General features: G+C 41.0%; 3 protein-coding genes across 6 annotated transcripts in view; 2 read left to right on the top strand and 1 right to left on the bottom strand.

Annotated features, from left to right (window-relative positions):
• LOC146508198 (uncharacterized) overlaps nt 1-391 on the bottom strand; it is a 64,352-nt gene extending 63,961 nt beyond the window's left edge. For all 3 annotated transcript variants that reach the window (XR_014876666.1, XM_085176131.1, XM_085176132.1), the window contains exon 1: nt 28-391. Coding sequence is in view for 2 of the 3 variants with exons in the window: in XM_085176131.1 (XP_085032257.1) it covers nt 28-217 (190 nt within the window). In the remaining variant the exon portion in view is untranslated. The remainder of the gene's footprint in view (nt 1-27) is intronic.
• Nucleotides 392-467: 76 nt separating this feature from the next.
• mindy3 (MINDY lysine 48 deubiquitinase 3) lies at nt 468-24,790 on the top strand. Of its 2 annotated transcripts, none has more exons than XM_085176134.1 (16): nt 468-563; nt 1,190-1,517; nt 1,833-1,912; nt 2,705-2,765; nt 2,891-3,097; nt 3,296-3,347; nt 4,032-4,146; nt 4,327-4,400; nt 4,559-4,638; nt 4,885-4,955; nt 7,277-7,357; nt 15,905-15,977; nt 20,025-20,097; nt 21,970-22,057; nt 22,921-22,992; nt 23,886-24,790. In XM_085176134.1, the coding sequence occupies exons 2-16, from the start codon at nt 1,427-1,429 to the stop codon at nt 24,033-24,035; spliced, it is 1,368 nt and encodes a 455-aa protein (XP_085032260.1). In that variant the 5' UTR covers nt 468-563; nt 1,190-1,426; the 3' UTR covers nt 24,036-24,790. The 2 variants fall into 2 exon arrangements, with proteins under 2 accessions (XP_085032260.1, XP_085032259.1); XM_085176133.1 differs by lacking the exon at nt 468-563 and adding an exon at nt 572-702.
• Nucleotides 24,791-24,903: 113 nt separating this feature from the next.
• The window catches only part of itga8 (integrin, alpha 8), a 45,243-nt gene continuing 42,513 nt past the window's right edge, over nt 24,904-27,633 (top strand). The window contains exons 1-2 of the mRNA XM_085176123.1: nt 24,904-27,174; nt 27,443-27,573. Of these exons, the coding sequence (XP_085032249.1) occupies nt 26,981-27,174; nt 27,443-27,573 (325 nt within the window). The 5' untranslated portion in view covers nt 24,904-26,980. The remainder of the gene's footprint in view (nt 27,175-27,442; nt 27,574-27,633) is intronic.

Raw genomic sequence — 27,633 nt, 5'->3', positions numbered from 1 at the left:
AATAAAATGATAAACCAGTGAACTCACCCCTGTTTGGACGGTTATCTTTCCTCTTCGGTTTATTTTTCTTTTTACCCTTAGCTTGACCACCCATTCTGAAGAAAAACGCGTTGTATATTTCTAAAATCCCTGGGCTCAAACCCCACTTTTCCCAAAGTGAGACTCTAAACACGCGTGGACAGCAAGTTAAAGTTAGCTTAAAGTATACAGTGCACATGCGCCGGATGGTGACTCTATTGCTCCTACGGAGAGGGGTAGCGGCCAAAAAAGCAAAGGTCCTGACTAAAGCTGGTAAAATGAAACGCTGAACGAGGATATTTTATATGCCTGTTGGTATGAGTCCGTTTATTTTAAAAAATTAATTGAGAAGATTTACGAGACTTTAATAATGATATTTTTCTTTCTCCAAGTTGCTAAGGAGAGCTTTAGTTCAGTTAAACGACTTTCCATTTATGGGCGGGGTTCTTTAATATGATTGACAAGTCTGTAGACTATTGAGGCGACGCGCTGACGCCGCAGCCCTTGACGCATCTGGAACTTTCTGGATTTCAACCAATGGGCAAGTACGTCAATTGTACGCTCTTCTCTTTTTCCCACACAATTCCGTTGTAAATAAACGAATGACAGAGACGCGGTTGACGGTGAAATTGCTACCAGAAAATTTCATCAATACAGGATACCATTACCGGACTGTGTATTACGGTAATTAAGGCCTCTAATATAAAGCTATCGAAAACCTGCGAGTTCATGTAACGATTCTAGCCGTCGTTTTAATGTGCAAAGTAAATGAATGACAAAGCAATGGAAGATTAGCTGCTAGTAGTGATGCTAATGCTAACTGTTGACATTACCAAACTAACTCGGTTCTTAAGATCAAAATTTGGTGCATTATTTTCTTAAATGTCTTGCAAGGTAACAACGTCGCCAAAAATAAGCAAATTGTTATCTAGTTATCAGTTTTTAATAAACGATTCTTAAATTACCGTTAAGTAACTGGTAGGTGTTTAGCTGGTTTATAACCCCGGGAAGTATAAATTAGTATTCATTTACCAAAGTAAAAACCTAGTTGGTCTTCATCGTGGATATGAAAGTAATCTGCCATTCCTAATGGACATTTTCCGCCACAGACCGAAACATGAATATGTGTTTTTCTCATAAACTGCACGGTGTCTTTTCTATCACTTGGTAGGCTGCTGTGGTTACGTTGATGTCATTCCTACCCGCCAGTGTGCTGTCAGTACTTGTAGTCAGGCTGTCGTGCACAGGCAGCTTGTGGCCAATGCCACAGGTTTCGACCTGCCCGGAGAAGTAAACTGTCAGCAGCAAGAGGAAAAAGCAAGTTGGTGTAAACAGACCTATCTTTTCTCCACCTGGCTGTTGGACTGAAGAGGGACTGACTTTGGATCATCCAACACTGAAAGCTAACATGTCAGAGTTAAATAAAGATGTGGTGGATTTGGTTTGGGGGAGACCCTCCAGTGGAGTGTCTGTCTCCATTTTCCGCAGATGGGCCCAAGGTATGATACTTTTTCTCAGTATGTTGATAAGAGTTTAAACTAATTTCCCCCAAAAGGGGTATGAAGCAATAATCCACTGTATCCAGACTTTAAGACCAAAAGACAGCAAGCAGTGATTTTGTTTGAAATTCTAGCTGAAACAAAGTTAAAGTGTAAAATACTCAAAATGAAAATGAAAGTATAAATACTTACCTGCCTGTTGCGGCCCTGATTTTGGTCTGTGGCCCTCAGGTCTTCAGCTGGATATCCATTTGTTTGTTTGTTTTGTTTTTGTAAGTTGTTATTGACACAAAATCCTTTTGCTGTTTATCACAGGATTTGTTTTTAGTGAAAGTGAGCTCACAGCACTGGAGCAGTTTGAAGGAGGGCCCTGTGCTGTAATTGCACCTGTCCAGGTAAGATCGTATTCAGCCTTCTGACAATTTGTCCTGCTCATTTATGATAAAATCTCTGTATGCAATTATTTTGGTTAAAATTGAGATTATAATAAATGCAAACTGAACTAAATGTGCCCCAACTGGTATGTGATGACAATAAGGTTTTCTGCTTTAAAGGAGATGTGTTATGCTCACTTGTGGTCTTGGTCTCAAAAATAGCTTTGTTTGACTTATAGTTTAAAATAATTGTATTTTATCTTACACTGGGCTGTAGTGTAGCTCTTCAGTTCATCCACATTCTATAAAACATTTTTAGCCACTTTTACCCTCCCTTGAACACAATTTTCTGTTTAAAAACAAAGGGTGTTATTTAACAGTAGGTAGGGCTACTCACAGCCAGACATGTGTGGCTCACTTTAGAGCACCTGAGCGTTTAGCTAAGAGGTATTATATGCACATATGCTGACCTCACATTTTGAAACATATTCCTTGTTTTATGTAAACATCCACCATTAAGGAAACGTATAATAGATCCCATCACGAGGAAAAAAAGTACACTGGATTTATAAAAGAAGACAAAGTGAGACAAACATTGTGAAAAATCTAATCTTGACCATCTTGTTTTGATCAAAAATTTAATTTGTATAACTGGCCACCCCATAAAAATGGTTACTTGTATAAAATGAAGTAAATATTAGTTTCTGTTAGTCTGTGATTGCTGATTTTGGACAAACAATGTCTAAGACATAAAGCACATTGCACCATGCAATATTTCTTGCAAATTTGGTTACAGAGTTTGTTTCTTTGCAGGCTTTCCTCCTAAAAAATGTCCTCTTTAACAGAGAGAGTTCCAACTGGAGACAAATGCCAGGTAATTTCTTTAAAAAAAAACCTCATTCATTGAATTGCCTGTGCTCTTAATTTTATGTGGTCAGAATGGTTTTGTTTTGTTTTTTTTTGTTTTTTTAAAGCACGTTTTATGTTTGTGTATGTTAGAGGAGGAGCAGAAAATGGCACTCTGTTCGACGCTAAGCGAAATCCTGGAGTCTGTCTGCTCAAGCACCTCCACGGGGTTCTGCCTGGTGACCTGGGCCAAAGGACAGAGCCCACACACTAGCACACAAACAATCACACAGGCACAGTCGCAAACACAGGACATGCCAGAGCCAGCAAGCAGTCAGCCACCACAGGAACAGCAACCCAGTGAGTCCTACGTCTGTCACATTTCCATAAAAGATGCACGTTGAAAATGAAACTGCAGAAGTATTTTTACTGTTTAAATGAAGACTTGTCTTAATATTTAATTGTTAAATAGAAATTTTTAATGACTAATCACTTGATCCAGTATTTTAATGTGACATGCTCTAATACTATGGTTTCTGTGTGTTTTATTGTGCCTAGCTGCTTTGGCTGCTGAGGAGCTTGGCTTTGAGCAATTTCACAGTATTCTCCAGTAAGTGACAGTAAATATTCTGTCCATATATAACAATTAGCTTCTTTAATACCCATAAAATCCTGATATTAAGTAATTACTGTTGGTATTCTGGAGGGATTTGGACTTTGTAAGTCATTGTGGGACAGATGTCAATATGCATTACTGTACTAGAGAGCAGCACATTTCAACTAGATAAATCTAAGCCTGCAAGAATTGGCTTTCACATCGGTGTTACCTTTTTCACTCACTCACTGCTCACAATTTGCTGATTCAGCATTTTCACTGATTGCCTAATAAAAAAGAACTACCTTTCTCTCACACCGTCTGCCACACAAACACAAGCCAAGTAAATGCAGTGGTGTGTTTGCCAGACCAATATTGAAATCTCATCAAATAGCCCACTGGCAGTTGAGACGGTAGTCAGCAAAAAGCACTGCTGACTCACTGTGACTCACGCAAACCAAGACGAATAGCTTCACTACCAAACTTTCCAAGGTTGAGCAAAGGAGGGAAGTGGCTCCAAACAAAAGATCAGATTATTCTTCACCCTCTCATTTATTTGATGCCTTCCCTGTTGTGAAAGGGCATCTGGGCATCACAAACTCAGTTAGTGCATTTGTCAAATTGACACCTCCTGAAGCCCAGCACATTTGTCTTTTGAGTGTTTCATACATCATTCTTGTGTTTGTTTCCCCCCTGCAGCAAACGGACGGTCATGTCAGTGGCCCATCTCAGAGAGGAGGTGCTGTCTCTCTACCACACCTGGAGGGGGTGCTGTGGAGTCTTGCTTTTCCTTTATTCTGTCATCCTCACTAAGGTAAAGAAATGAAAGCACTAGACAGAGATGGTTAGAAAAATGCAATACTGAAATAATTATGATGTGAATGAAACCACTGCTGAATTTAAGACCTTGATTTTTTGCATTAAATAATCGTCATTCATCCAAACCAAAACCAAAAATTGAATACATTAATTTCCTCTGGTTCTGTTTGTGCAGGGCATTGAAAATATAAGGAATGAGATCCAGGACACAATGGAGCCTCTCATAGATCCTGTACATGGCCATGGGAGGTAGTGAAGCAAATCTTCACCTGTTGTTTCCATATCCTTATATAGTAACATGACAATTGCTGCAAGTGGTAGATATTTTACATTTTATGTGGAACTGTTTTTTTGTTTGTTTGGTTTTTTTTCCACCCTCTTGATGTGTCTTTTCCCCTCTTTTGCAGTCAAAGCCTGGTGAACCTTCTTATAACTGGTCATGCTGTCTCTAATGTCTGGGATGGAGACAGGGAGTGCTCTGGAATGAGTAAGACTTCAATTAAGGATTGCACGGAGATGCTTAAAGACACCAAATCCACACAAAAGAAACATCTACACATATGAGAGTTGCAGAAGTCATTTGTGGTCTAAGATTTAAACTCTGGTCACCAGACTGTCATAACTCTTAAACCTCACAGCACTGCACAAAACTAAAAATGAATACCAGTTTGACATCATTGGAATTCTTATTTTGTTGTTGTTGTTTTTTTTTCTCCCCATTCTTGTCTTGCAGAACTACAGGGAATTCATAAACAGGCATTTGTTGGTTTTCTCACACTGATGGAATCACTACGCTACTGCAAGGTACAGACACAGATACACTTACATTTTCACAAAGCTTGGGAAGCTCTCTAAAATGTCACAAAACATATCGTTTTCAAATCAAATGAAGCTTACATGTTGTTACAGGTAGTAGTTACATGTCATTTGACTACGTGAACATCAAATTTTGAAGCCTAGAAATTGTATTGGCTTTTGAAAAATATCCGCTCTGCAACAGATTGGCCTGCAGGGGCGCTAAAGAGCCATGCTTTTGTAATGAGTCCAAATTGTGGTTTAGCATTGTCTTAGTGAAGCAAGCAAGGTCTTTCTTGAAAATGCATCTGACATTTTTATGTGGTTAGCAAGTGTAGCACTGATTCCTGCATATATTGCTAAGAAATGATAATTATTTGCCCGATGTGCAAGGCTCTGTTTGTTTACAAAGCCCTTCATGGTCTGATTCATTATTACATGTCCAACCTCTTACATCAGTACGCTGCTTCCAGGTCCCTCTGGTCAATCAATTAGATGCTTCTGACTGTCCTGCGCTCTAGATTTAAACTTGGGAGAGGTCATGCATTCACTGTGTTTCCCCCAAACTGTGGAACAGCATTCCCTTCACAGTCGAATCTGTTCCTTCATTGAGTCAAAGCCTATTTGTACTAATTGGCATTTGAGTGTCTGATTTGCCCATTGTGTCTCCTGTGCTCCTATGTTTAGCACATTCTTATCTATTCAGTTTTTTGTGCTTTATAAATGCATTTGAATTAAGTTGAGATGCCCTCACTTTATGCACCAATGCAAACACATAATGCTATACCATCATAGATGCTGAATTTTGAATTCATGCTGATAACAAGCCAGACAGTCCATTTCATTTGTTCCTCAGAGACACAATGTCCAAGTTTTCCAAAAAGAATTTTAAATGTGGATTTGTCAGGATGTTTGTTTTTCTCTGGTTGCATAGTTGAGTTTTAATTTGCATTTGTGGATACAGCTGCAAATTGTGTTTACCAGCAATAGTCTATGTCCATTTATAATAATAGTGATCAGAAAAATGTTTTCTGGTTTGTCCTTTGCGTACAGATATGTTTCCAGATTCTCTGAATCTTTTGGCCGTAGTACAAACTGTAGATGATGAAATGCCCTGAGTCTTTGGTAGTTTATGTTTGGAAACACTCCTGAATTATTTAACATTATGACCATATGGTCTCTCAACAAATGATGATGCCTTCCACATCTTTACTTCTGAAAGATTCAGCATCTCTGGGGTGCTCTTTTTATATCCAGCCATCATCCTGACGGTTTCCAGTTAATCGAATCAGTTGTAAAATTCTCCACAAAGTGATTGTCTAGTATTGCCCAACTTTTCCAGTCTTTTAAAGCTGCAGTCCCAATTCTGTTTTTCAAAACCCACTACAGTTTTCTACAGTTCCAGCATTAAAGATGTTTTCAATTAGCTATGGAGTCAAAATGGATTCAAATCATTCAGTTTTTTTCATTTACGTTATACACAGCTTGCCAACTTTTTTCTGTAGGTTCACGAAGCATAATTTAAAAGTATAAACAAATTGTCCAGTGGTGGTTGTTTGTAAGCTTGTAGAGGATTTGTGTTTGTTCAAGAAAGCTTGAATGCAAATAAAGATGGACGCCCATTGTGTAAACTGAAAGGAGGACTAGAAATACAAATAAAGACACAAACACTTGTTGTTAGTTGTAATTCTGACATTTCAAACTGTGAACCATAGGCCAAAGTTTGTACTCCCATGCGAAAATATATTTGGAGGGAACAGTTATTTTTGGAACACGGGTACTGAAAGGCTGATTTATTCAAAACGGATCACAACGAAAACGTATAAAAATGCTTGTACCACAAAATAATTCCGCTGGCTTAAAAAACAGGAATGCTCATTTATCAATATAAACAAGCCAAAAATAGCTGAAGTTGAGATATGGAGCCTGTGAACAGGTAAAGTGAGTAAGCAGCTGTAATAGGTTAATGGCAAGTAGATGGTTGCCAAAGTAACTAAAGAGCTCTTAAGATCGACCTTACAAAGCAGCGCATTTATATGCTATTCATGGCGGTTTAAGTTATCATTGTCATTTTACAGCATTTTATTATGCATATTATTGTCGAGGGTTTTAGAGAAATAACATGCCGCTGTTATTTAAATATTAATGTTGAATGGAAAATCTGCATGTTACATTTCAAGCGATTACTGATTCATGATTAAATTTACTGAAATAGACACTCACAGGTTATGCATTCCTTGTGTGTGTGTGTGTGCGTGCGCGTGTGTGTGTGTGTGTGTGTGTGTGCGCGCGCGTGTGTGTGTGTGTGTGTGTGTGTGTGTATGTTGCAGGTCGGGGCATTCCTCAAGTCTCCAAAGTTCCCTATTTGGATCCTTGGCAGTGAAACTCACCTCTCTGTATTTTTCACCAAGGCAAGTTCAATACACACATCCATTGGAGAGGTAGCATATAATTCACACACAGAGACATACAATGTGTAACATAAGCCAGTGTTCTCAGCAGGTTAGAAAAACCAGAATATGGAAGGTGCTTTAAAATAGTGCAGGTCAGATATCAATGTGGGGGAAAAACCAGAGGCAGAGAGGGAGGGGGGAGAAAAATGAGTACAGAAGATTGTCATATATGGCCGGTGCTCTTTCTTGGCTTTTCACCTAACAAGTATGGGGGGGAAAATGCTCAGTTCCCAAAGATGAACTTAACAAATACTGGCACACAGACATGGTCTGCGTTCTCGCTCCTTCTCACTTCTCAAACACAAACACACAAAGTTTTAATTTATCAACCATCTGTGATCAACTAAACAATATGTGGTTTATTTTAAAGTATTGCAAGCATGCAAACTGCTGAGTTTGTGCTCCAGCAAGAGTCTGCACTTCTAACCACCTTCACTGTCAGGTTAAATCCATCAGTATGGATCACAGATTTTTCTCTTCTGACACAAGTTTTTTATACAGCGTTGTCACGAGAGCTATAAAGCCTCTGAAACAACAATCAGAAGTAGCTCCCAGTGCATGTACGATTTTTCCATTGCATTTCAGGAAATGTCAGAAAGTAAGTAAGCAAATGGAACACAACTGATTATTGGCAGTGGTTTGGTATGAGATTTTTACTGTGAGCCAAGATGCCAAAATAATCTGATTGACACTAAAAACAAGATACTGAGAAAAAATTTGCCCCAAACAGCACAACGAATGTTGGTCTAAGTATTTAATCCAGTGTCTGTTTTGTTAGTACTTGGGAAATAATAGTTATTTTAATGTTAATAATCCCAGATGTCAATGCACTCCCACATACTCTTGTATCTCAAATAATTAGGATATTATGAAAATATATTTTTGGTAGTTTGGTTAAAAAATATAGGCTTATATTCTATATACAGTATATTCTACATTAATTGCATGTAAAACTCTCTGATATCTGAAGTCCAGTATCCCAGATTATTAGAATATTTTAAGTTTTAGCAAATTGCCAATCAAGCAGTATAAAAGCTCGTCCAGTCTTCTCTCTCAGAGAAGCCTGGTTACTTCACAGCTGTTCAGATGGCGATTATCAACACCCTTCTAAGGACAGTAAGGCACAGAAGGTCATTGCTGAAAAGGCTGGCTGTTTTAAGAGTCACGTTTCAAAGCAAGCCGACTACAAGGGAAAAGTATGGCAGGAAAAGGTGTACCCTAACCTTGTCGAGAAAAGTCCATTCAAGAACTGGTGAGAGCTCCACAAAGAGCTGACTGAGGTTGATCTCTTCAGGAAAGGAGCAGCAACTGTCACATTCCTAATATTAAACCGCTCAGACACAGTATCAGAAGCGTCTTACCAGCTTTAAAAAGAAATAAAACTGGAAAAAATTGCACAGTGGTTCAAAGTTCTCTTTTTAGATGAAAGTACATTTTGCTTTTCATTTGAAAATCAAGGTCCTGGAGTCTGAAGGAACAGTGGCAAGGCACAGAACTCAAGATGTTTGAAGTCCAGTGTGAGGTGTCTGAAGTCTGTGATGGGGGGAGGGGGGTGTATGTCACCTGCTGATGTTAACAGTTGTTACTTTTCTTTTTTTATCACATCCAAGTCAACACAGCCAACTGCCGGGAGATTTTAGAGCACTTTATGCTTCCATTGGCTGACAAATCTTATAGAGATGTCAATTTCCTTTTCCAACAGGACTTAGCACCTGGCCAGTGTCCCAAAACTGCTACCATGCTGCTGACCATGTTATTATTGTCTGTGATTGGCCAGCCAAATCAGCTGACCTGAACCCAAATGAGAACCTATGTAACATTGTAAAGAGGAAGATGAGATGCACTAGTATATTACTGTAGCACTGTGTGAGATTCCTTTACAAGTTGAGGCGCTCTGGAGATTTGTGTTCTGTAACACACTATACTGATTCAGTCCTGATATACCAGAGGGGCTCTAATTGTGGCCAAACATGTTGTTGGAAATCTGAGGAGAGGAAAAAGAAATCTTTGGTTTTTGGTGAATGAATGAAGGAATTATTGTCCCATTTTTTTCTTGCATCTGAGTTATACACTCAAACAAGCCTTCTCCATTAGTGAACATGTAATTTAATATGCTGCTTTAGCTTGTGAATTAAAGTTGGAAGTTTCAGTTGTAGCAAATCGATTATCTCTGCTGTTGTGAAAATTGCACCAGAGAGGGGGGGAAAAATTCCCAAGTAATCATCTCCATCATAACGCTACCCTGCTAATAGATCATTGATTAAAAGCTCAGTTACGGGAATAATCTCATGCCCGCTATGTGAGCGGATTGTATTTTGCCTCCGCTATGACCTAAAGTCGTCATGCGTGAACAGATGACTTACCAATTTCTACAATTCCCCCAGCACTAGTGACATATTCGCATATACACACACATTCCAGAGCACAGGAAACCTAATCCTGATTAGCATTAGTTGTGTGTGTGTGTGTGTGTTGCTTTAGGTGGATGGCTTCTTGAAGGAAATATGACTCCCATGTTCTCATCTGGATGTATTTGTACCTCTAACACTGGAAACACACTTGAACACACTCATTCATGTATGCATATGTACTGAGGAACATAGGCTGGTTGTACACTATGCCAACAGTAATGAGCTCTACAACTTTGAGCTTGAGGTCAGGAAGGCAGATGTGGGGCCTCATTCAGTGTGACCTTGTCCTACTGTGAAGTGAATCTGTGTTTTGAGAATACTTTTCTGGGCTTTATGGTACAAAAATAAACGTGCCTGGTTATGTAGCTTTTAGCTCTGATATAGAACCATCGCCACAAAAACAGAAAACCTGATCCCCGCCTCTGATGTGTCAGTGGCTCCTTCTTTCTGTCACTGGGGACGGGTGTGTATTCCCCTGAGTGGTTGTCAGTGTGACTGTGGCTTTCAGGCCATCAGCTTAATGCCATTAGTGTTTTGTTTTGTTTTTTTTATCTAATCTGCCTACACAAAGACCATCCTGCCAATTTTGATCTGTACCCACAATACCTCCTGCACTCTGCTCTCAGTTGTATTAATGTGTGTGTGCATGTGAAAGAGAGTCTGAGTGTGTATAATGGCATGTAATGGGATCTGTTTCTGGACGAGAGTTTTTTGAGACGCCGGAAAAAGGACAGAAAGCAAAGAAGTGGAGAGATGGGTGACGGATGAGACGTATCATATAGTATGTTTTTTAAAAAACAAAAAAAGATTCTTCCATCCTTCCTTTTCCTTCTTTCTTTGAAGTAGCTGAAGCTTGGTCTGTTGCCCAAGTGAAGGACTCCCCAGCGCACCTTAGCCAGTCTCTTCAGATTGTTGGTCCCTCATGGGAAGGAAACAGGAGGAAAGGAAGTAGAAAGGAAGGATGCACTTTAAAGAGCAGTGTGGTGGTCACTCAGGAAAGGAGGTGGGGGTAGCCCCCCTGTGACATTTCTCATCGCTCTTTACTCTGCCCTCACTGAGTGATGAGGTTCACAGGCTGTATCTGCGCTTCTCCGGGGAGTTATGTGTGTGCATGTGTGTACAGTAGTTGTGCTCTGGGTCAGTGATTTACTAGGAGAGCGAGCAGCCGCTATGGCGCTCTGTGTCCCACAAGACTCCAGCTTCTGTCTGCAAAGACAGAGGATGTCTTTCAGGGACTGGTGAGGAGGAAGAAGTTGTGTACAGACACAGTTAGCTTTAATTCATTGGTGTTTTACTGCTACTGGAATATGGCTAATATCTTCAACATAAAATATTTCAGACCTAAGGTGCATTTGCCATCCCTTTCCAAATATCTTGTCTGCAGCTCACAGTATTCTTCAGTGTAATGTGTAACATATTATTTCAACTCGTGTGTAATAAAGTAAATTGCAAATCTCCCTGTTAATTACTCAATCAGCGCATGTTTGCAAAACGACATATGTATTGCGTTCTTAAAGAATGAATATTTAAAACGACAACAGGAAAATAATCTGCGGGGCCTTTATGAAATTTGTTTGGTCATCCACGATTAATTTCTGGTCTCCATGTGATCAGTGGGCGCGGGCCACACGCAAACACAAACTAACAAAGCGGTGTACATTAACAGTCATTAATAAACTGTGACAGGTCAGACCAAAGGTCTTTGTAGTAGGATAAAAGTCTATCTTTGTCGCTGTATGTGTGCATTATTCTTCCTTTTCCCTCAGGTGCTGCTCTTTGTTATAAGACGCATCATTACGCTGTATAACTATTCTCTGGTGTCTCCTTTCTTTTCTGGTGAGACACGTTTTTGCCCATCTAAGACAGTTTCATAAATCACTGCTTAGCCTGCTTTGTCACACCTGAAACTGCACTCACTCATTATGTAGCAAGAGAGACACGGAGCTTCTGTTCTTCTCTGTACTCGTGATCACGCAGGTTAGTTAAGGTGAACTAAAGGGACACATACACTCTACATAACAAGCCCTCACTCACAGACTCTCTTCTCAGCCTGTCATGTAGTGAGTCTGTCGTTACCTGCTAGGAACAAGATGGGAGACACTGCCCAAGACCTCTGCTTTGTTGTTTTGAAACTGATCTCTACAGACGCACTCTATGGCCACTCAAAGCCTCTCAGCAACACAATAGCTCTTTGGATGGACCGGTGAGAAAGAGAGAGTAATTCTAGTAAAGTGCTATGTCTACCTGTCTTACCTGAAGTAGCTACATGCATGTGGAGATAAAGGCTGAAAGGTGGAAAGAAAATGGAACAAAAGTTAAGGGAGGGAGGGGAGGAAATACTCCAAAACTGGAGTACCTATTTAGCACAGAAAAAAAGTAAGTGAGGGGGGGGCGAGCTGGGCAGGGAGAAAGAATGAAAGGGGAAGAAGGAAGGGCATGAGACGTCAACCTAAGAGAGCCTCTCAGCCTGGTGAGCACAGTGCAGCATGAAAGCAGATGGATAGAGGTGACGTTGAAGACAGTAGTCGGCAAACATTTCTTGAACATAACACAAATAATAAAGATCAGCCGAGCATTGCACTTTATCTAACACGCTGCAGTGAATATTGGGCTGCTCTTAAGCTAGGGAGGAAAAAATTTTTATATTTTTTTAATGTGTTGGTAAAACACAAAATTAGATTGTTTATGGTTGAGATGAGATGCACTAATTTAGTCTTATGGCATTGGGTAGGCAGGTGACAATTGCAAAATCCAACAGTGCTGTAGGCATTACTTCCTAAAATTGGGTTGTGCTCATCAGATAACAATAGTACACAAAACACTCCTTCATCCAGTTTAATGTTTGTTCTTGGGAGTTTTTCTTGCATCGGTTGCTGTATGTGTTTGCTTTCATGACTTTTAAAAAATAAATAAATAGTATTTTCATCTGAAAAGAATAAGAACATCATCACCTGTTACATGAAATCAAAGGTTGCAAGTAAACTTAAATAATTAGCATTCGTCTATCATCATCTTAATAGCTACTGCACAAGTAGGTCTGTGATCTTAAATATTTTGTTGGCTAAATGAAGGCTTCCTCTCTGTGTAACGTGAGTTAATTACCTAAAATATGCATAATTGCAAATTTTATTTCCTATCTGTAATTTTTTTTTGTCTAACAATGCTCTTGATCTAATAAAAAGACTTTTGCTGAAAAGGACGGTTGATTGAAAGACAAACACACATTCCTGAATTCTTACTCGGATCCCCTTTCCTTAAAATCTCTTAAAGTTTTTTGGCAAGGACCGTAAATGTATTCCAGTTTTACTTGGAGCAAATGTTCTACATTACATTGTATATTTAAGTCCTTGTGATTGCATGACTGTAGTTCCTGCTTTGTTCCTTTAGAGAAGCTTGTTTTCGCTCCCTTGCTGAGGTCACGGGTTTGCACAGAAAAGGTTGCACTGCAGAGATTGGAATGTGCTCCTTGACAAGCAGCGTGTGCGTCTCAGACCTGGCTTTGGTGCTGCAGTGTATCATTGCACTGGTTCTCTGCATTAGCACTGTACCAAATGAATTTCATCTCAGGATGCAATTTATTTGTTGCACTGACACTACCTCTTGCATAGACGCTCGCACATACACACTGACATGAACTGTTACTCAATTAGTTTGAGTGGAATGAAATTGTGAGGCACACAACATGCGTGCACACACTTCCCTGCAGAGTTTGTTAGCTCCATGACATATTTTCCAACTCAGCAGCGTCTTCCCCGGGCCTCTAATAAAACACAGATCAAAGATGGCCAAGCAGACCTATCATTGCACACACAGTCATGTAGGCTTTGCTGTCATTTTATGTGCCTGTGTGCCTGTGCATGGTCTTGACACGTCATTGTCTTTATTAGTCCCTTTCTTGTGCTCATAAAGGTGTGCGTCTGTGTGTAATGGTCGGCCATAATGATATGTTTTGTTTAGTGTGTTGATGACCACTTAGTAGTGTTTGTGTCTTCGTTGGAACGCAATCTGTAAATGTTAGATTATCAGGTGAACATGGCAAACTGACTCTCAGTTCACGAGGCTTATTCGACGTCTATATGTAGCCTTAAATTAATTAAGCCCCATGTCTTTCAAATGAGGATTATTTTCTCAGTTGGGGTAGAAGGCTTAATTACATTTTATCAAAACAGTTCATGTTTCATGATACGGACGTTTGTTCAACTCCTTCTGAACTTTTTTTCAGCACTTTATTCCTCTGGGAATTGTTCAATCTTGGAAGTGAAGCATAGACGTATCTAACTAATGAAAAATCTTCTGTCAGATTTATGGAGCCTGTAATGTTAACACATCAGGCCTCTGCTGTACTCTGTCACAGAAAAGTGTGTGAGCGTACGTTTGCTGGTGTGACTGTTTTTCTTTGCATCTGAAGAGCCTGCAGCTGGGAGTCATCTCTTCTTGGATGTGTCCCCCTGACACCCCACCCCACCCTCACCTCCCCCCCAAAAAGCCTCCTCTCTCCTTAAGTAAGCCCCGAATACAGTAATAAGTGGACCATGAAACCCAAGCAGCCTGTGTGGATCAGAGGCTCAAGCTTTAATAAAAGCTGGCTAAAGGAGATGTGGAGGGTTCATTTGCTCTCCCAAAACATTATGTGTTTGTCCAGTGATTCATTGTCATAAGTACAGTCTTGTAAGGAAGAACAGTGAGAACCTTCCGACTCTTGTCTTCACGTTTTGAACAAGTATTTCATCTTTACCTTCTCTTCTCTTTAAAATATTCCCTCCATCTCCTGTGAGCTTTTTTTTCTTAAACTCTTTTTAGTGTTTACACATGAAAAATATTTATAGGGCACTTTATCATTTACCTTCGCTCTCCTTATCACTGATTGCTTTCAGTGTTGCTTATCAGACACTTTGGTTATTCAACTCTAAAACCTGTATAATCTTGACAAGATCTGACACCAAGTTTGAAAATATCAAATAATACCTAAATGCAAGATAAGTCAGGATGTTTCTTTTCATTTTGGGGGGGGGGGGGGGGGGGGGGGGGGGGGGTTGTCCAACAAGATCTATCGCAGGCCTCTGGGGTTAAAGTGCTGTATTAAGGATTTGGTATGTTTTAAACAAACTTGATTTTCAAACACATCATCCAACAGCCTCCAGAGGCAAAATTGCTTATACTCCAAATGGGTAAAAACCTTGCGGTCATGTCCTCCTTGTGGGTCAAAATACTTTCCTGATTTTACTATTAGAACTCAGTTGTGTGCAAAAACAGGGGTCTAAACCTTCATCAGCCCTGAAGATTTTAGTTCATGCTTTCATATTTTTAGTTTTGGGAAGTAAGACTAAATGTCAATTCCAAAGTCAGAAAGTGGAATGGAGTGGGAGGAAGAATTTCAGAGTCCAACAGTCTGATAAGTTGTGGGTTTTTTTGGTTTTATTTTTTTATTCCCAATTTCCTCAGTATAGAAAGAGTAATGAAGGCTTCGCATAAGCACGCTGTACGAGGCATCGACCACTTATAGATGGATGAACACAACTCCTCACATCTGCTGCGCCTGTCAGCGTTGCTCTCTCCAAACTTTACCAACATACAAACATTGCAGAGCTCGTCATAAATCACAAGCTAGATATTTAAGACTTGATTTCCTGACACTGTGTTTGGAGTGAAAACAAGCCATCTAACTTTATCAGCAAATCAGTTAATAACCCAATGAACTCTGGTGATTGCACAGGCCCCTTAGGTTCCACACATACATGCTCAATGTACCAACAGTGAATCACAAACCTACTGCTATGAGTGGTGCTCTGTATTGGCTGCATGTTTAGAATATAAAGTGGGTTTGGTGCATTAGTATTACTCAACTTGGGCAGGACCAATTGAAATCTGCTCTTAGTAGAGATATAGATAAAGAGAAAGATAGCGATATATAGATGATCATCTAAAATGACAGAAATATGACCCAACTCTTCTCCTCTCTCCTCACTCTGCATACAAATATTGGATGTGTGTGGTCACTTTAGGGTTAAACCTCTTCACGTTCTAGTGCACACGTGTTTTTTACTTGCTCTTGTCTTTAATGTCTTGTTTCTTTGTCCCTACTGTCTCCAAATAGGAGATGTCACTGGTTGGTCCAGAGTCTCCATCAGAACAGGCAAGGAGGGTTTTCCAGTCATTTGATCCTGAAGGTAACGGAAAATCAAGTGTTTGTATTTAAGATGTACTACTGATAGCTCTGTTTTGCTTTGACTGATACCAGTTTTAAATTAGTAGTCCTCACTACAGAAGGAGAAGAAGAGACTCTGCATGACTCTTCTATATGTAAGGCAGCATCAGGCTTTACTTAAGGAACAAGGCCAAGAAAAAAAGTAAAATGGGCATTTGTTTTTTTTAACTTTTCAATGTTTTTTAATGCCTAATTTATTTGCACTTATTTCATTTGAGAGAAGTTTGATAAAACACAAGACACTTTCAACTATGTTTGCAATAGTTTCTTCCCCCGCTTCCCTGCCTCCCTGTGAATGTGTCTATTTCACTATCCGCAGACCAGGCACGGGTGAAGTTTAAAGAGCTTTGCAGCAAAAGTCTAAACTTGACCAAATAAAATAAATAATTAAAAAAAAACTAAAATAACTGGAGGAGAGAAACCAAAAAGGATTTCACCGTCAAAGACTACAGTGCAAAAAAAAAACCACTAACAGAATTTGTTCTAGCAGTAAAAGTGAAATGCATCCAGGCCGCTCACCCTTTGTTGTTAGCTCTCTCCATGCTATATAAGTTCTGTTTGCAAAATGTAAGAGTTTATGGGCGCACTGCTGCTGATGCCTGACATACTAAACTTAGAATAACACAGACTTGAATTTAAGATTTCGGCTCCCTGCCCTGAACACCTGAACCAGCACTGAGGCTGTTATCCAGTATTGATACAGTAATACACTAAGTATTGATTGGCTTGCCTCAGTTTGATTCATATACAGTCCACATGTTATTCACCTTCTGTCTATCTCCAGCTGTGCACAGGTTTTGATTGAGCACTTTACTTTATCTGCTTATTAATACACCAGTTATATGTAACCTGGCACACGGATGTACTTTAGTTATTCCGAACTTTCACTAACACAGCTACACACACAAACTGAGAAAAAGACATCCTGGCCCAACTATCTTTTCCTCCCTTGTCCCTGCTTGCAGATGCAGTCATAACCTCTTTTCTTTGTTGTTCTCATCACCATTATTTTCTTCTGCAAAGAGAACAAGGGTCCCTGTCCCTCCTCTGATCTTCATTGTTGTTGTTTAGGTTAGTGAGATCAGCTCAGCTAACAGCTGAGTCAACCATCCTGCTTCTTCCCCCTCTCTTCCTCATTTTCTTAAGCCTTTCTTGTCACTTCCAAGTCACTGTGTAAAAAGACCACAGGAAAAACACAGAGAGAGTGGGACAATGACAGCAGAGGCAGCAGGTTGTCATGTCAGTAGAAATTAAAATCTTGTGTGTAATTTTCATTCACGCACGCATTATGTTCACTCAGAGAAGAGAAACATGCAATGAAACATTTAGTGTTAACATCTGCCGTGCAGTGTTTTTCCTTCTGCTTGAATACAAAAGAGTGAAGTGAGCAGTAAAGAGATGTCAGGAGCCGTACACAGGACTTGAGCATGAACTATTTTATTATTAAAGTGTGCAGCTGGGAACCAGTTATAACACATATTTATGTTTTCCTATTTTCAAAGGAACCGTGCTGTTCTTCATTGCTGTAAGCTGCATTATTCACGATATGTGCCGAGGTCTTTCTGTATTTTGTATAGGGGTGGGTATCTCTAAATGATATCCAGATATTTATGACAATCTAGGAAAACAAAAGTACTATCCGTACTTGCAGGCAGCAGCATTTTTATCCTCTTTTGGGGGGGGGGGGGGTTAAAATAATTAATAACTGTCATTGATGACACACTTTCTGATTTGAAGGTGCCCGCGCTATAGTGCAGTGGTGTTATAACAGCATAAATTATATATAAGCCCAAAAATAGCCTTGGTAGTATTTTACCTGGAAACTCTAAATGGAAAGTATATAATAACTGATTAACACTTAAGAATAACATAACTTTCCTGTGTAACACTTCAAGAGCTGTGCAAGGTGGTCACATAAAAATATTTTCTACCTGGGAAACTGACTCCTGAATCTTGGATTGAGGGATTTTAACCAGCTGCTTAAAACGCTGCTTTTCCACGATCTGACCGCATCAGTAATTTCCATCCACCGTTTGCTCTTCCTGTCATATGGCGTGCAGCTAATGAGTGCTCCAGCAAAGCTCGGTGGAGTCATTTGTTTACATCTGGGTCTCGCATCACCAGCTGCTAGTGTCTCCTCTTTTGTAGCCTGGTTGTTCTCAACAGTGTTTTTTGCCTCAAATGGTGAAACGAGTGTTGTTTCTAGCTTTTGGCAGGAACACTTGTCGTGCATATTTTTCAAAGCATTGTGCTTTTGTTGGAGGTTGTTGAAGTAGCTCCCTTTTCAGGTCAATTGTCATAGGATGTTGACACGTGGCTGGCTGCTGAAATTATATCTCCAAATTACATTTGCTTATATCGCGTTTTTACGTTGACGATATGATATAGTGCAGCTTTAATGTGGTGTGATGTGATGTTACCGCATGATTAAATCCTACCAGCTGACAACAAGCTTGCAGGCTCCAACAGCTTTTACAACAAATATGTAAACACAACCAACGTCTGCACTTTCCTTGTTCTTCATTTGTCTCTTCCTGTTGCACAGAATACCACTTTGCTTGTTGTCAAATCCGCTTCTGCTATCATCTGCCAGGACATTCTGCATGCCATATGGTCTTTCCTCCCAAACACTTGTTCAAACAAACACATGCGTGGGCTCCAGTAGTTGGACCCACAATCTTATAGGGATACGTATACACACATGAAAGAAGAATGCACTGTACAGATGAGTGCTGCGTAACAGGGTCATAAATCTGTCTGTGTCGCATGTACGGTCAGTACAGCCCCTTGTGTTGTGGAAAAATGGCGCCAGAAACATTCACACGCACGACAGTGATTCACAAGAACTACAAACTCAGTAACCCACTGCACTTTTTTTAAAACATTTGTTTGCCATTGTCCCTGCTGTCTGCCCTCTCTGCTCACTGTCACACCATCAGCTGCCACTCTAAGGCTACGTCCACACGTACCCAGGTATTTTTGAAAGTGCAGATTTTTCTATGCGTTTGCGCCTTTCGTCCACACATAAATGGCGTTTTCGGTCACTGAAAACTGAGATTTTTATAAACTCCTGCCAGGGTGGATATTTTAAAAAACTCAGTTTTTGCGTTTACAGTGGATGAGGTAAACGGAGACAACGCAGTGTCAAAGGTGTGCGCCTTTTTTGACGTCACACTGTGCGCCACATTATTGTTTCGGTGAAATGAATTTCTACAATGGCGGGCATAGACAAAATACTGTTACTGTTAATTGTACTCTCTGCAGTGTTTAAATGCTTACATATACACACACACAGTTACTGTCCCTCCACACATACGACTCAGTTCTGCTTCTATGCGCCATCTTTGTTTACTCTTTCCCACCCAGGCTTATTGACTTCTGATTGGCCAACATTTCTACACGGATAGGAATATAGCGCCACCTGCTGCTTTGGCATGTTCCTAGCAGCGTTTTCCTTCGTTTTTGGCTTTTATGTGTGGACTGGATTTTTTTTATAAACGAAAACGGAAAATCTTCGTTTTCAAAAATACCCGTGTACGTGTGGACGTAGCCTAAGAAAATATCTCTCCGCCTTGATAGAACGAGATTGAGTTTTTGCGAGCGAACTAGCAGCACACTTGTCAGTTAGTGTTCTTTCGATCGCATTTGGGGTTTATGTGTATATCTAAACAAGAGACCGCACAGGCTCACATGCTGATGTTTAAATGACATAAAACTGCACGGCCAGACAGCAGTGGACAGAAACACATGTTAGTGTTTAAAGCTTCTCCTCTCAGGTAAAGCGATCATCACGCTTAAGGAATGTAGGTCAGAGAGAAAAGACAAGGTGTCTGTGTGAAATGTGTGTTAGATGAGTTCATTGCCCAGGGCCTGTGATGTAAATAGTTCTTATGCCACATGTGTGTAGGTGAAGGCTTTGCCTGGTTTTTAATTCAAGTTTGTATCTTATGTTTTGTCTAAAGTCAGCCAGTCTTTCTTTATGTCTCTTTCTCTCGCTCCCTCTCTGTAGATAATGGTTTCATCCCAGAGTCTCTGCTGGAGGATGTGATGAAAGCTCTTGACCTTGTCTCAGAGCCTGAATAGTAAGTGCTTGCATGTTCAAGACTTTATGTTTGTGTGTGCATGCTTGTGTGTGTGTGTCCGTCTCCATGTGGCACCTGTAGAGCTTCTTAGATTCTACCTCCAAAGTCACTGGCAGGCCAGGTCAGCACCTCCTTGCTCATGTTTCACTACCAGGCTGCTATAAAGCAAGACCAGAGAGAGCCCGCTATAAAGGCTGGGGAAGAAAGAGTCAGAAATTGAGGCTTACGGGAAGATCGTTAACTGCAGGAAGAAAGACTGAGAGATCGAGGAAACACTTTAAAGTGCCGCTTAAAACAGAAGCACGTTCTCCTCTGAGGAACAGTAAGCCTTAATGCTGTAGTCACTGGACTTGCCAAGTAACCGGACCAATAATCTGGTCTACAGACCCCCAGATGGCCGATACATCACAACAAAACACAGCAAACTGACGGGAGACTCCCAGTGCTAACAGGAGAGTCTCATTCCTTACCACACAACAAGATCTCACCGGGATTCCTATGTTAAAAATAGCATCTTGATTACATCAGTATTTAATAGCAGTATCGAGATTTTAGGAAGTAAACATTGTCATTGAGAGCAGTGAAAGTTTTTTGTTTCTATCTATCCTGTGACCTTTGACAGTCGGCAGCTCTAAGACTTTTGTTATGTTTGGCAAATGATTATTTCTTGAGATTTTAAACACATGGATACATTTCTATATAATTTGATTTTGATTCTATAAGTACTAATAGAAATGTACTTATAGACTGTTTTGGTGAACATGTGAATTCACTTTCTGTATGTCTGGAAATTAAGTAATCAGCTGTGATGCATAATGGGAACCAAAAAGTGAAGTGAAATATTATTACAGGGTGAGAAGAATATAAACGAGTCTCCTTATTGCGATCCACAAGCACTTAGATGGCATTGTTGCACCCTTGCTATGTTTTCGGCAAATCCAGCATATCCAGTGCAAGAAATCCACTGACGGACAATTCAAGTAGTCTACATTTTGATATTTAGGTATAATCTTAATCAAATATTACCAATCTTGCTAATCTACTGTCTTTGTGCAATTCCTAAACAAACAAACATGATCTGAGAAGAAATTACTGCAGCATACTCGGTGTGTGCAGATTAATCTCACGTCCAGTCAGTTTTTAAGTGATGTAAGTCATGCAGCATTTACTGATATAACCCACCAAAAACAACTGACCCTGCTGAGCCCCATCAACACAGAACAACTTTTTCATAGTGGGATTTTTATTTCTTTTTATTGATTCCTCTCATCATGTTCTTCTTTCCTCCATACAAAAGGTGCAGAAGGTTAGCTAGAAGCTGGTTAGTATTTCAGAGGGTTGCTCAGTGACATTGAGTCTTACTCTGCGTGCTCCTGCTGCATGTAAAGCTGGTAACAAATCGGCAGATGAAGAAATAATCGTTCTTTTCCTTCTGTGTCTGCGTATACTCCTCACTTTTCTCCTCACTGCCTTAAAAGGGCAATCTGATCAGATTTTTTTTCTATCACAGTGGAATAATAATAACACTGATCTAACACATAGGAATGTCTGGACAGAGGTATATTTAGTTGTACCACAGTATTCACGAAAATATGCACGCGCTTTCCCAAAACATGCATCATGAATCCACGCTGAGTGATGAGGTGATTGTAAATTTGGATCAGCTTTCATACACAAATCTTGTTTCCTTTGTGCTGATAGTTCCTTTCTCCTGAAACTTGTTTTTATCTGTTGTGTTGGGGCATTTTATGTTGGGGCATTTTATGCTGGGGGGGTTTTTTTGGTCAGTTGTTATCTGTAAATCTGTTTTCGTCTTACTGTATGTTTACTCCCAATTTTTTTTCTTTTTTTCTTTTCTCTTTTCCTTCTCAGTGTAACTCTGGTTAAGAGTAAGCTGGATCCAGAGAACTTGGGCATAATTCTTCTGGGCCCATTCCTGTTGGAGTTTTTCCCTGATCAGGTATGTGTGCTTGTGTGTGTGCATGAAGATGGAGGTCAACTACAACTTCTACAATACAGCCCCTGCATGATAAATGCCTTCCATCCGTTATACAATCCATATCACAGTTAAAACATATGGAGGAGGACTTGTGCCCAAACACATATGGGTGACACTTAGGTCTGTTTTCAAAGAATATGTGGAGTGCTGCTTTAGCATTATGCCAATAACATTCCTGTGGTGTCTCATGTGAAATGCATGTGTGCCTGTGTGTGTTCACCATCATATGATGCTGCTTGCCGAGAAGTTTTAAGAAAGAGCGGTAAGATGCTTTTATGAGGCCGGGCGAGTGAGGAAGACGGGGAGGTGGGGGAGATAGAGGGGAACTGTGTTAAAGTGATCAGGGCTTTAGGGACTCGCCAGAAGACTGGCCCCGAGCCGCAAAAAAATTATACTACCATTAGCCAACTGGACACACACACACACATGCAGACACACGTGGGATTGGGGCGAGGGTTAGAGTTTCATATATACCATATAAACACGAGAAGCTGGACACGCTCTCAAAAAACACACCCAATTAGCTTTCTGCACCTTCAAGAAAAGTCATTGGAAGTGTTTTCTGTCATTGTTTTGATCATTTTTTGTAGCATAGGCTGTTTTGTGGTAATTTGGAGTTACGCACGCATTTCTGTTTAACGCCTGGGATTTAACATTAAGCTTCGGTTGCAGCCAGAGATGTGACTGTTTGACTTTTGCTTTTCAGCTGGCAAAGGTTCTGCCTCTGTGGGTCTCTGCCTCCATCTCAGTGAGAAAAGATTGCTCAGAGAGTCTTCAACAACACAGCATGTTTTCACCCCGTTCACTCTGTGCCTGTTTTTCAGGATTCAGGAATCCCAGACTCATTTCCCGTCTACCACTACAATGGTCTTAAACAGTCGAACCACAAAGAGAGGGTAAGACACTCAGGGTTTTCATGTTAACTAATGGCACTGGTTCCCTTTTCATATTCTCTGTCTCTCTCCCAATTACCTCCGCTCCTTTTCCCGTCATCATTCATACATACATGCACACGCATACACACAGCTGGTGGCAGCCGGCCACTCCAAAATAAACAGTAGCTGTTGCGAGCCTAATAGCCTGTCCGTCCATCCAAAAAAAACCCTGGCTTAGCCTCGCGTTTCTCTGAGCCATTTCAACACGAAGGCCACTGTCAGCAGGCTTTCTGTAATAAATGGTCAAACACAGGCTTGTTAAGCAGGATTAGTTTGATGGATGATTATCAGCAGATGCCATTGGTGGCTTTGCACAAACCTGGCAGTCAAAACTATCAGTTTCTTCATCTGTCACGTTTCCTGGTGTGTAAAATTGCTCATTTTTTTCCCATACCGCTACCTGAAATTGTAGGAATGGCACCATGTGTGCCCACACAAAAGTGCACACCTACTCACATAAGAGGCAGGCTGTGATGGCATTTCCATTCCTATAGCTACAAATGGGAATAACAGGCCTGCTGACTGTGTGCCTGTGTCTCTGTGTGAGACTGCTGTGTACTCGCATCCCTTCTGCTGACACCCTCAGAGGAACAGTCAGAATTGTAGTACACTGGTTTGCATTTAGGGCGGTTAGCGCCATCGTCTCCCAACAAGAACGTCTTTGGTTCAAATCCCAACAGGGGCCTTTTCTGTGTAGAGATTGCATATTTTCCATGTCTGTATGGGCTCTCTCCGAGTACTTTGGCTTCTTCCCTCAGCCCAAAGACATGCATGAGGTTAGGTTAATTGGTCATTCAAGAGATGTTGGGGGGGATATTTGCTGTGTATTAACCTGCATTTATGTGTGCTCTCAGGTCGAGTACGTGGAGGGGACTGCTTTGGTGCTTGGTTTTGAGGACCCCATGGTGCGGACGGATGACACTCCAGTGAAGCGCTGCCTACAGACCAAGTGGCCCTACATCGAGCTTTTGTGGACTACCGATCGCTCTCCATCATTAAACTAGCACTGACACAACAAGCAGCGTGGTCCTGTGTATGCAGATGGATCACTACTGTGTCACAGCACGCCTCTCTGCACAATGACCCCAAAAAGGTCGACAGGCTACAAAACTGAAACACATGCAACACAGATGAATGAGAACAAGGAAAACAAAAAAAGACACAAATGCACTCAAGCGATACATGTTCATGGACTAAACATTAAAGCCAGAGATCCATTCTGTCATTCTCACATTCCACACGAACTCACCTCTACACTTCATGCTATTGTCTGTACACCAGTGCTTGTAACTGACACTGAAGATGTTTATGATGTGATTATTTAAAACAAAAAGAGTGACTGTTTATTTTTACAGGTCTGCTCTGTGCCGACACCTCTGCTACAGCTTAGTAGTAAACCGTTAGCATACTAGTTTGATTCGACTGGAGCATGTCATCAAATCAAATGCTGAATCGCATGTAGAGCCAGTCGACTGTGAAACACTACTGTTAACCCAGCTATAGGACTGTTCAAGGGAAAACCTACCAAAGCCTTCCACATAAGAGAACACAGAGACGGACTGCTTAGAGTTTACAGCGTAAAAGGGACCAACCCGGACGCAGAGATATGACAGGAGGTTTTCAGTGTTTTAACCAAGACGGAGCTGGTTTAGGTGCTCTGTGTGTGTGCTTCATGCACTACACTTGGATGTTGGACATGTGCTCATGTATTTATTACCAACACTCAAAAATTGTGAAATAAACACCTTTTTTTTGTTGATATGCTGTGTGGTTTGGTAACTTAAAATCCTAGAAATTCCCTTCTTAAGTATCCTGTCATGACCAAACATGGGACAACATAAGGTGTCCGATGTCCCAGCTCGGTCAGGACCTTCACCACTAAATCACACACACGAACGAATGTTTTGTGTTCCCCAGAGACTCTAAATCTACAAGACACTGATGGTCCCTTAAGTACCTTCCTATAAACAGGAGATCCTCCTAAGAGGAAAAAAATGCATGTTTCTGTTTGCTCAAAATTGTCCCAGTAGAAGACAAACGAGACAGTCTGTACTCGGTCTTGTATGTCCTCACACTTTGGTCCCTCATAATTCAAAACAAGTGGTGAATGTTTGCAGAGTGAGAATTTACACCATTTTAGCTACTTAGTCTCGATTCGGGGTTATGACAGCAGCATTTGTAGCTCAGCACACATGTATTTGTGTGTTTATATGTGGATGCAGAAGACGCTTGTTCCTCTCTCCGTCTATGCACAGGAGATGTGTAATATTACCTGGGTGTGTCTCTAATGGAGAAGGGATGTGGCTATAATCCGACATAACGCTCATTTTAAAAGTCTTATGGTGAGGTTTTACAGAGAGAAGAGAAATGAAGGCAAAGTGTTGAAAATATGAACCACCGCTGTTCTCGTGCAGTCATCAATCCACAGTGACCTGCAGTAAATCTCTGATCAGGACACACTGGCAGATTGACAGGAAGTAACATAAACAGTGTGCGAAGTAATGGTTCCACGTTTGGAAATAGGACGTCTGTGATCATTTTATTGGAGGCAAGGCAGTGGACAAAATGATTACGGATGGAAATGTGCACACCGGATACTCCAACTGAACTCTAAACCTGGAGAATGATGGCGTTACACAGACTGCAAAAAGCGCAGGACGTCTGGTGTCTCTTCACTCCGTCATCCTTCTCGCCATGTCGTCCTGCGAGCGAAACTAAAAGAAACACATCTGCGCCTGCTTCTGTCTGCTCATGTTTTCAATTCTTTATTTCCTCTGTTCGTCTTAGATTTACTTTGAAACAGCTGAGAAAGAACAGAGACTTTCCCTAAACCCATTTTCTCTCTGTCACAAACGGGCAGACACACAAACCTTTCACTCCTGTACAAAAGGGGGATGAGAGATCTGCAGACAAAGTCGAACAAGTCTGTGATAATAAAGTAAAATGAAGCAGAGGACACAGGTACACTGGCAGGGTTTGTACAGGTGTGGAAGTTTTCTTTTTATCTGTTAGGTGACGGTTACCACATCTTCTCACCTTTGCGGGGGGGATGAGAAAAAACGCTTCACTTTTGCGCTGCTTCACTGTCTTTTTACAACCCTGCGAGCCTGCCAGGGGAACTTAATTTATCACTAACGTCCCATAAAACTTGGTTTAATTAAAACAAACTTCCCATGATGATAAGAGGCAATTTGCGGGTTTCTGTCTTTTTGTTTCCTTCCTTTATTTTCAATTAAAAAAAAGGCTCTGATGTGTGCTGAGCTAAATATATTCTACTGCGTGGTCTGTCACCTCTTCAAAAGTTTTTTTTTTGAAGGGGGGTGTTTTTTCTAAGATATGCAGCCTAACAAAACTAGCACATATACCTCGATTTTTCTTTACTTTTTTCCCTGCAAGTCGACATAATAATTACTGACATAATTACAAGTGATTATTCTCCACGGAAGGAAACGCAGCCCTGTTTAACGGCATGGTTAGCCCGTAAAAGTAGGCTCTAATGTGCTTTAATTTACCAGTCTCTTTGCGTTTGCGTGCGCACTGGCCATATCTGCGCGTGCTCGGCCCAGTGTTTAATATTAGTTATTGTTTCGGGATGTCTTAGAAAAGCTCCTGTACTATAAAGGGAGCGGTGACGCGCCAGTCTCTTCTGCGCGCTCAGATGTGGTTTTTTTTGGTTTTTTTTGTTTTTTGCCTTGTGATGTGTGGGGGGTAAAGTTTTCTGCGGAAGGCGGGGGCGCGGCTGTGTAGTGTGGAGGCTCTGGGCAGACTAGTGGTTTCAGGGTGTCAAGAGTCAGTTCTGGGCGAGCGCAGCAGAGTGCATGAAGGAAACCGGGAGCAGGGAGAGTTGGCGGGCTTAAACTCTGGACTGTGCGAGCAAACCTCACCTGCATCTTGGAATCTCTCTCAGTCTCACTTTTTGGGAATAGTGGGAAGCTTGCTGTTCCTTGGGATGGAGCGTGGATGGGACGGTGTTTCATATGCTGGGATGTGTATTCTGGGTGTTCTGTCCGTGCTCTCGTCGGCGCTAAACGGAGTTTGGGGCTTTAACTTTTACGCAGAGCATCCCACAGTTTATAGGGGACCCGATGGAAGTTACTTCGGTTATGCTGTGGACTTCTACCAAGCTACCGCCGACAGCAACACGTGAGTGGCAACATCAGGGCTGAAGCTGTCCTGCAGAAGTTCTTCTTGAACTGTACCTGTACAAATTGAACACATTGCCTAACACTAATAATAATAAAATAATAAAGTGATGGGGGGGAATAATGAAAATCCATGAGCGTCATTATCTGTCTTACCTCTGACAGATTAAGGAAAACAGAGTAAAAGGACCTTCCATGTATGAGAGTTTATGCATTGTTTGAAGAGTACATTGTCTTGCATGTGTCTTGGTTTTTCTTTTGCCTATTAGGATCAGTGTGCTGGTTGGGGCTCCCAAAGCCAACACCTCCCAGCCCGGCATCTTAGAGGCTGGAGCCGTTTATTACTGCCCCTGGCCTGGGCTGCCTGAGAGCTGCAGACAGATACCCTTTGACAACTCCAGTGAGTTACCTGAAGCCTGTTTTCTCTCTGTCTTTCTCACTGACCTGAATAAACATGAGG

The sequence above is a fragment of the Neolamprologus multifasciatus genome, chromosome 11 (genome assembly GCF_963576455.1).
Source record: "Neolamprologus multifasciatus chromosome 11, fNeoMul1.2, whole genome shotgun sequence".
Lineage (NCBI taxonomy): Eukaryota > Metazoa > Chordata > Actinopteri > Cichliformes > Cichlidae > Neolamprologus > Neolamprologus multifasciatus.
The sequence above is the reverse complement of the archived record's forward strand: the minus strand, read 5'-3'. Positions and strand labels throughout refer to the sequence as shown.

Bases quoted from the DNA above. Each gene is read 5' to 3' on its own strand.
- mindy3 (XM_085176134.1), top strand. From the start codon at position 1,427: ATGTCAGAGTTAAATAAAGATGTGGTGGATTTGGTTTGGGGGAGACCC. The intron at 1,518-1,832 runs GTATGATACTTT...TGTTTATCACAG, and splicing joins TTTCCGCAGATGGGCCCAAG to GATTTGTTTTTAGTGAAAGT. The intron at 15,978-20,024 runs GTAACGGAAAAT...CCCTCTCTGTAG, and splicing joins CCAGTCATTTGATCCTGAAG to ATAATGGTTTCATCCCAGAG.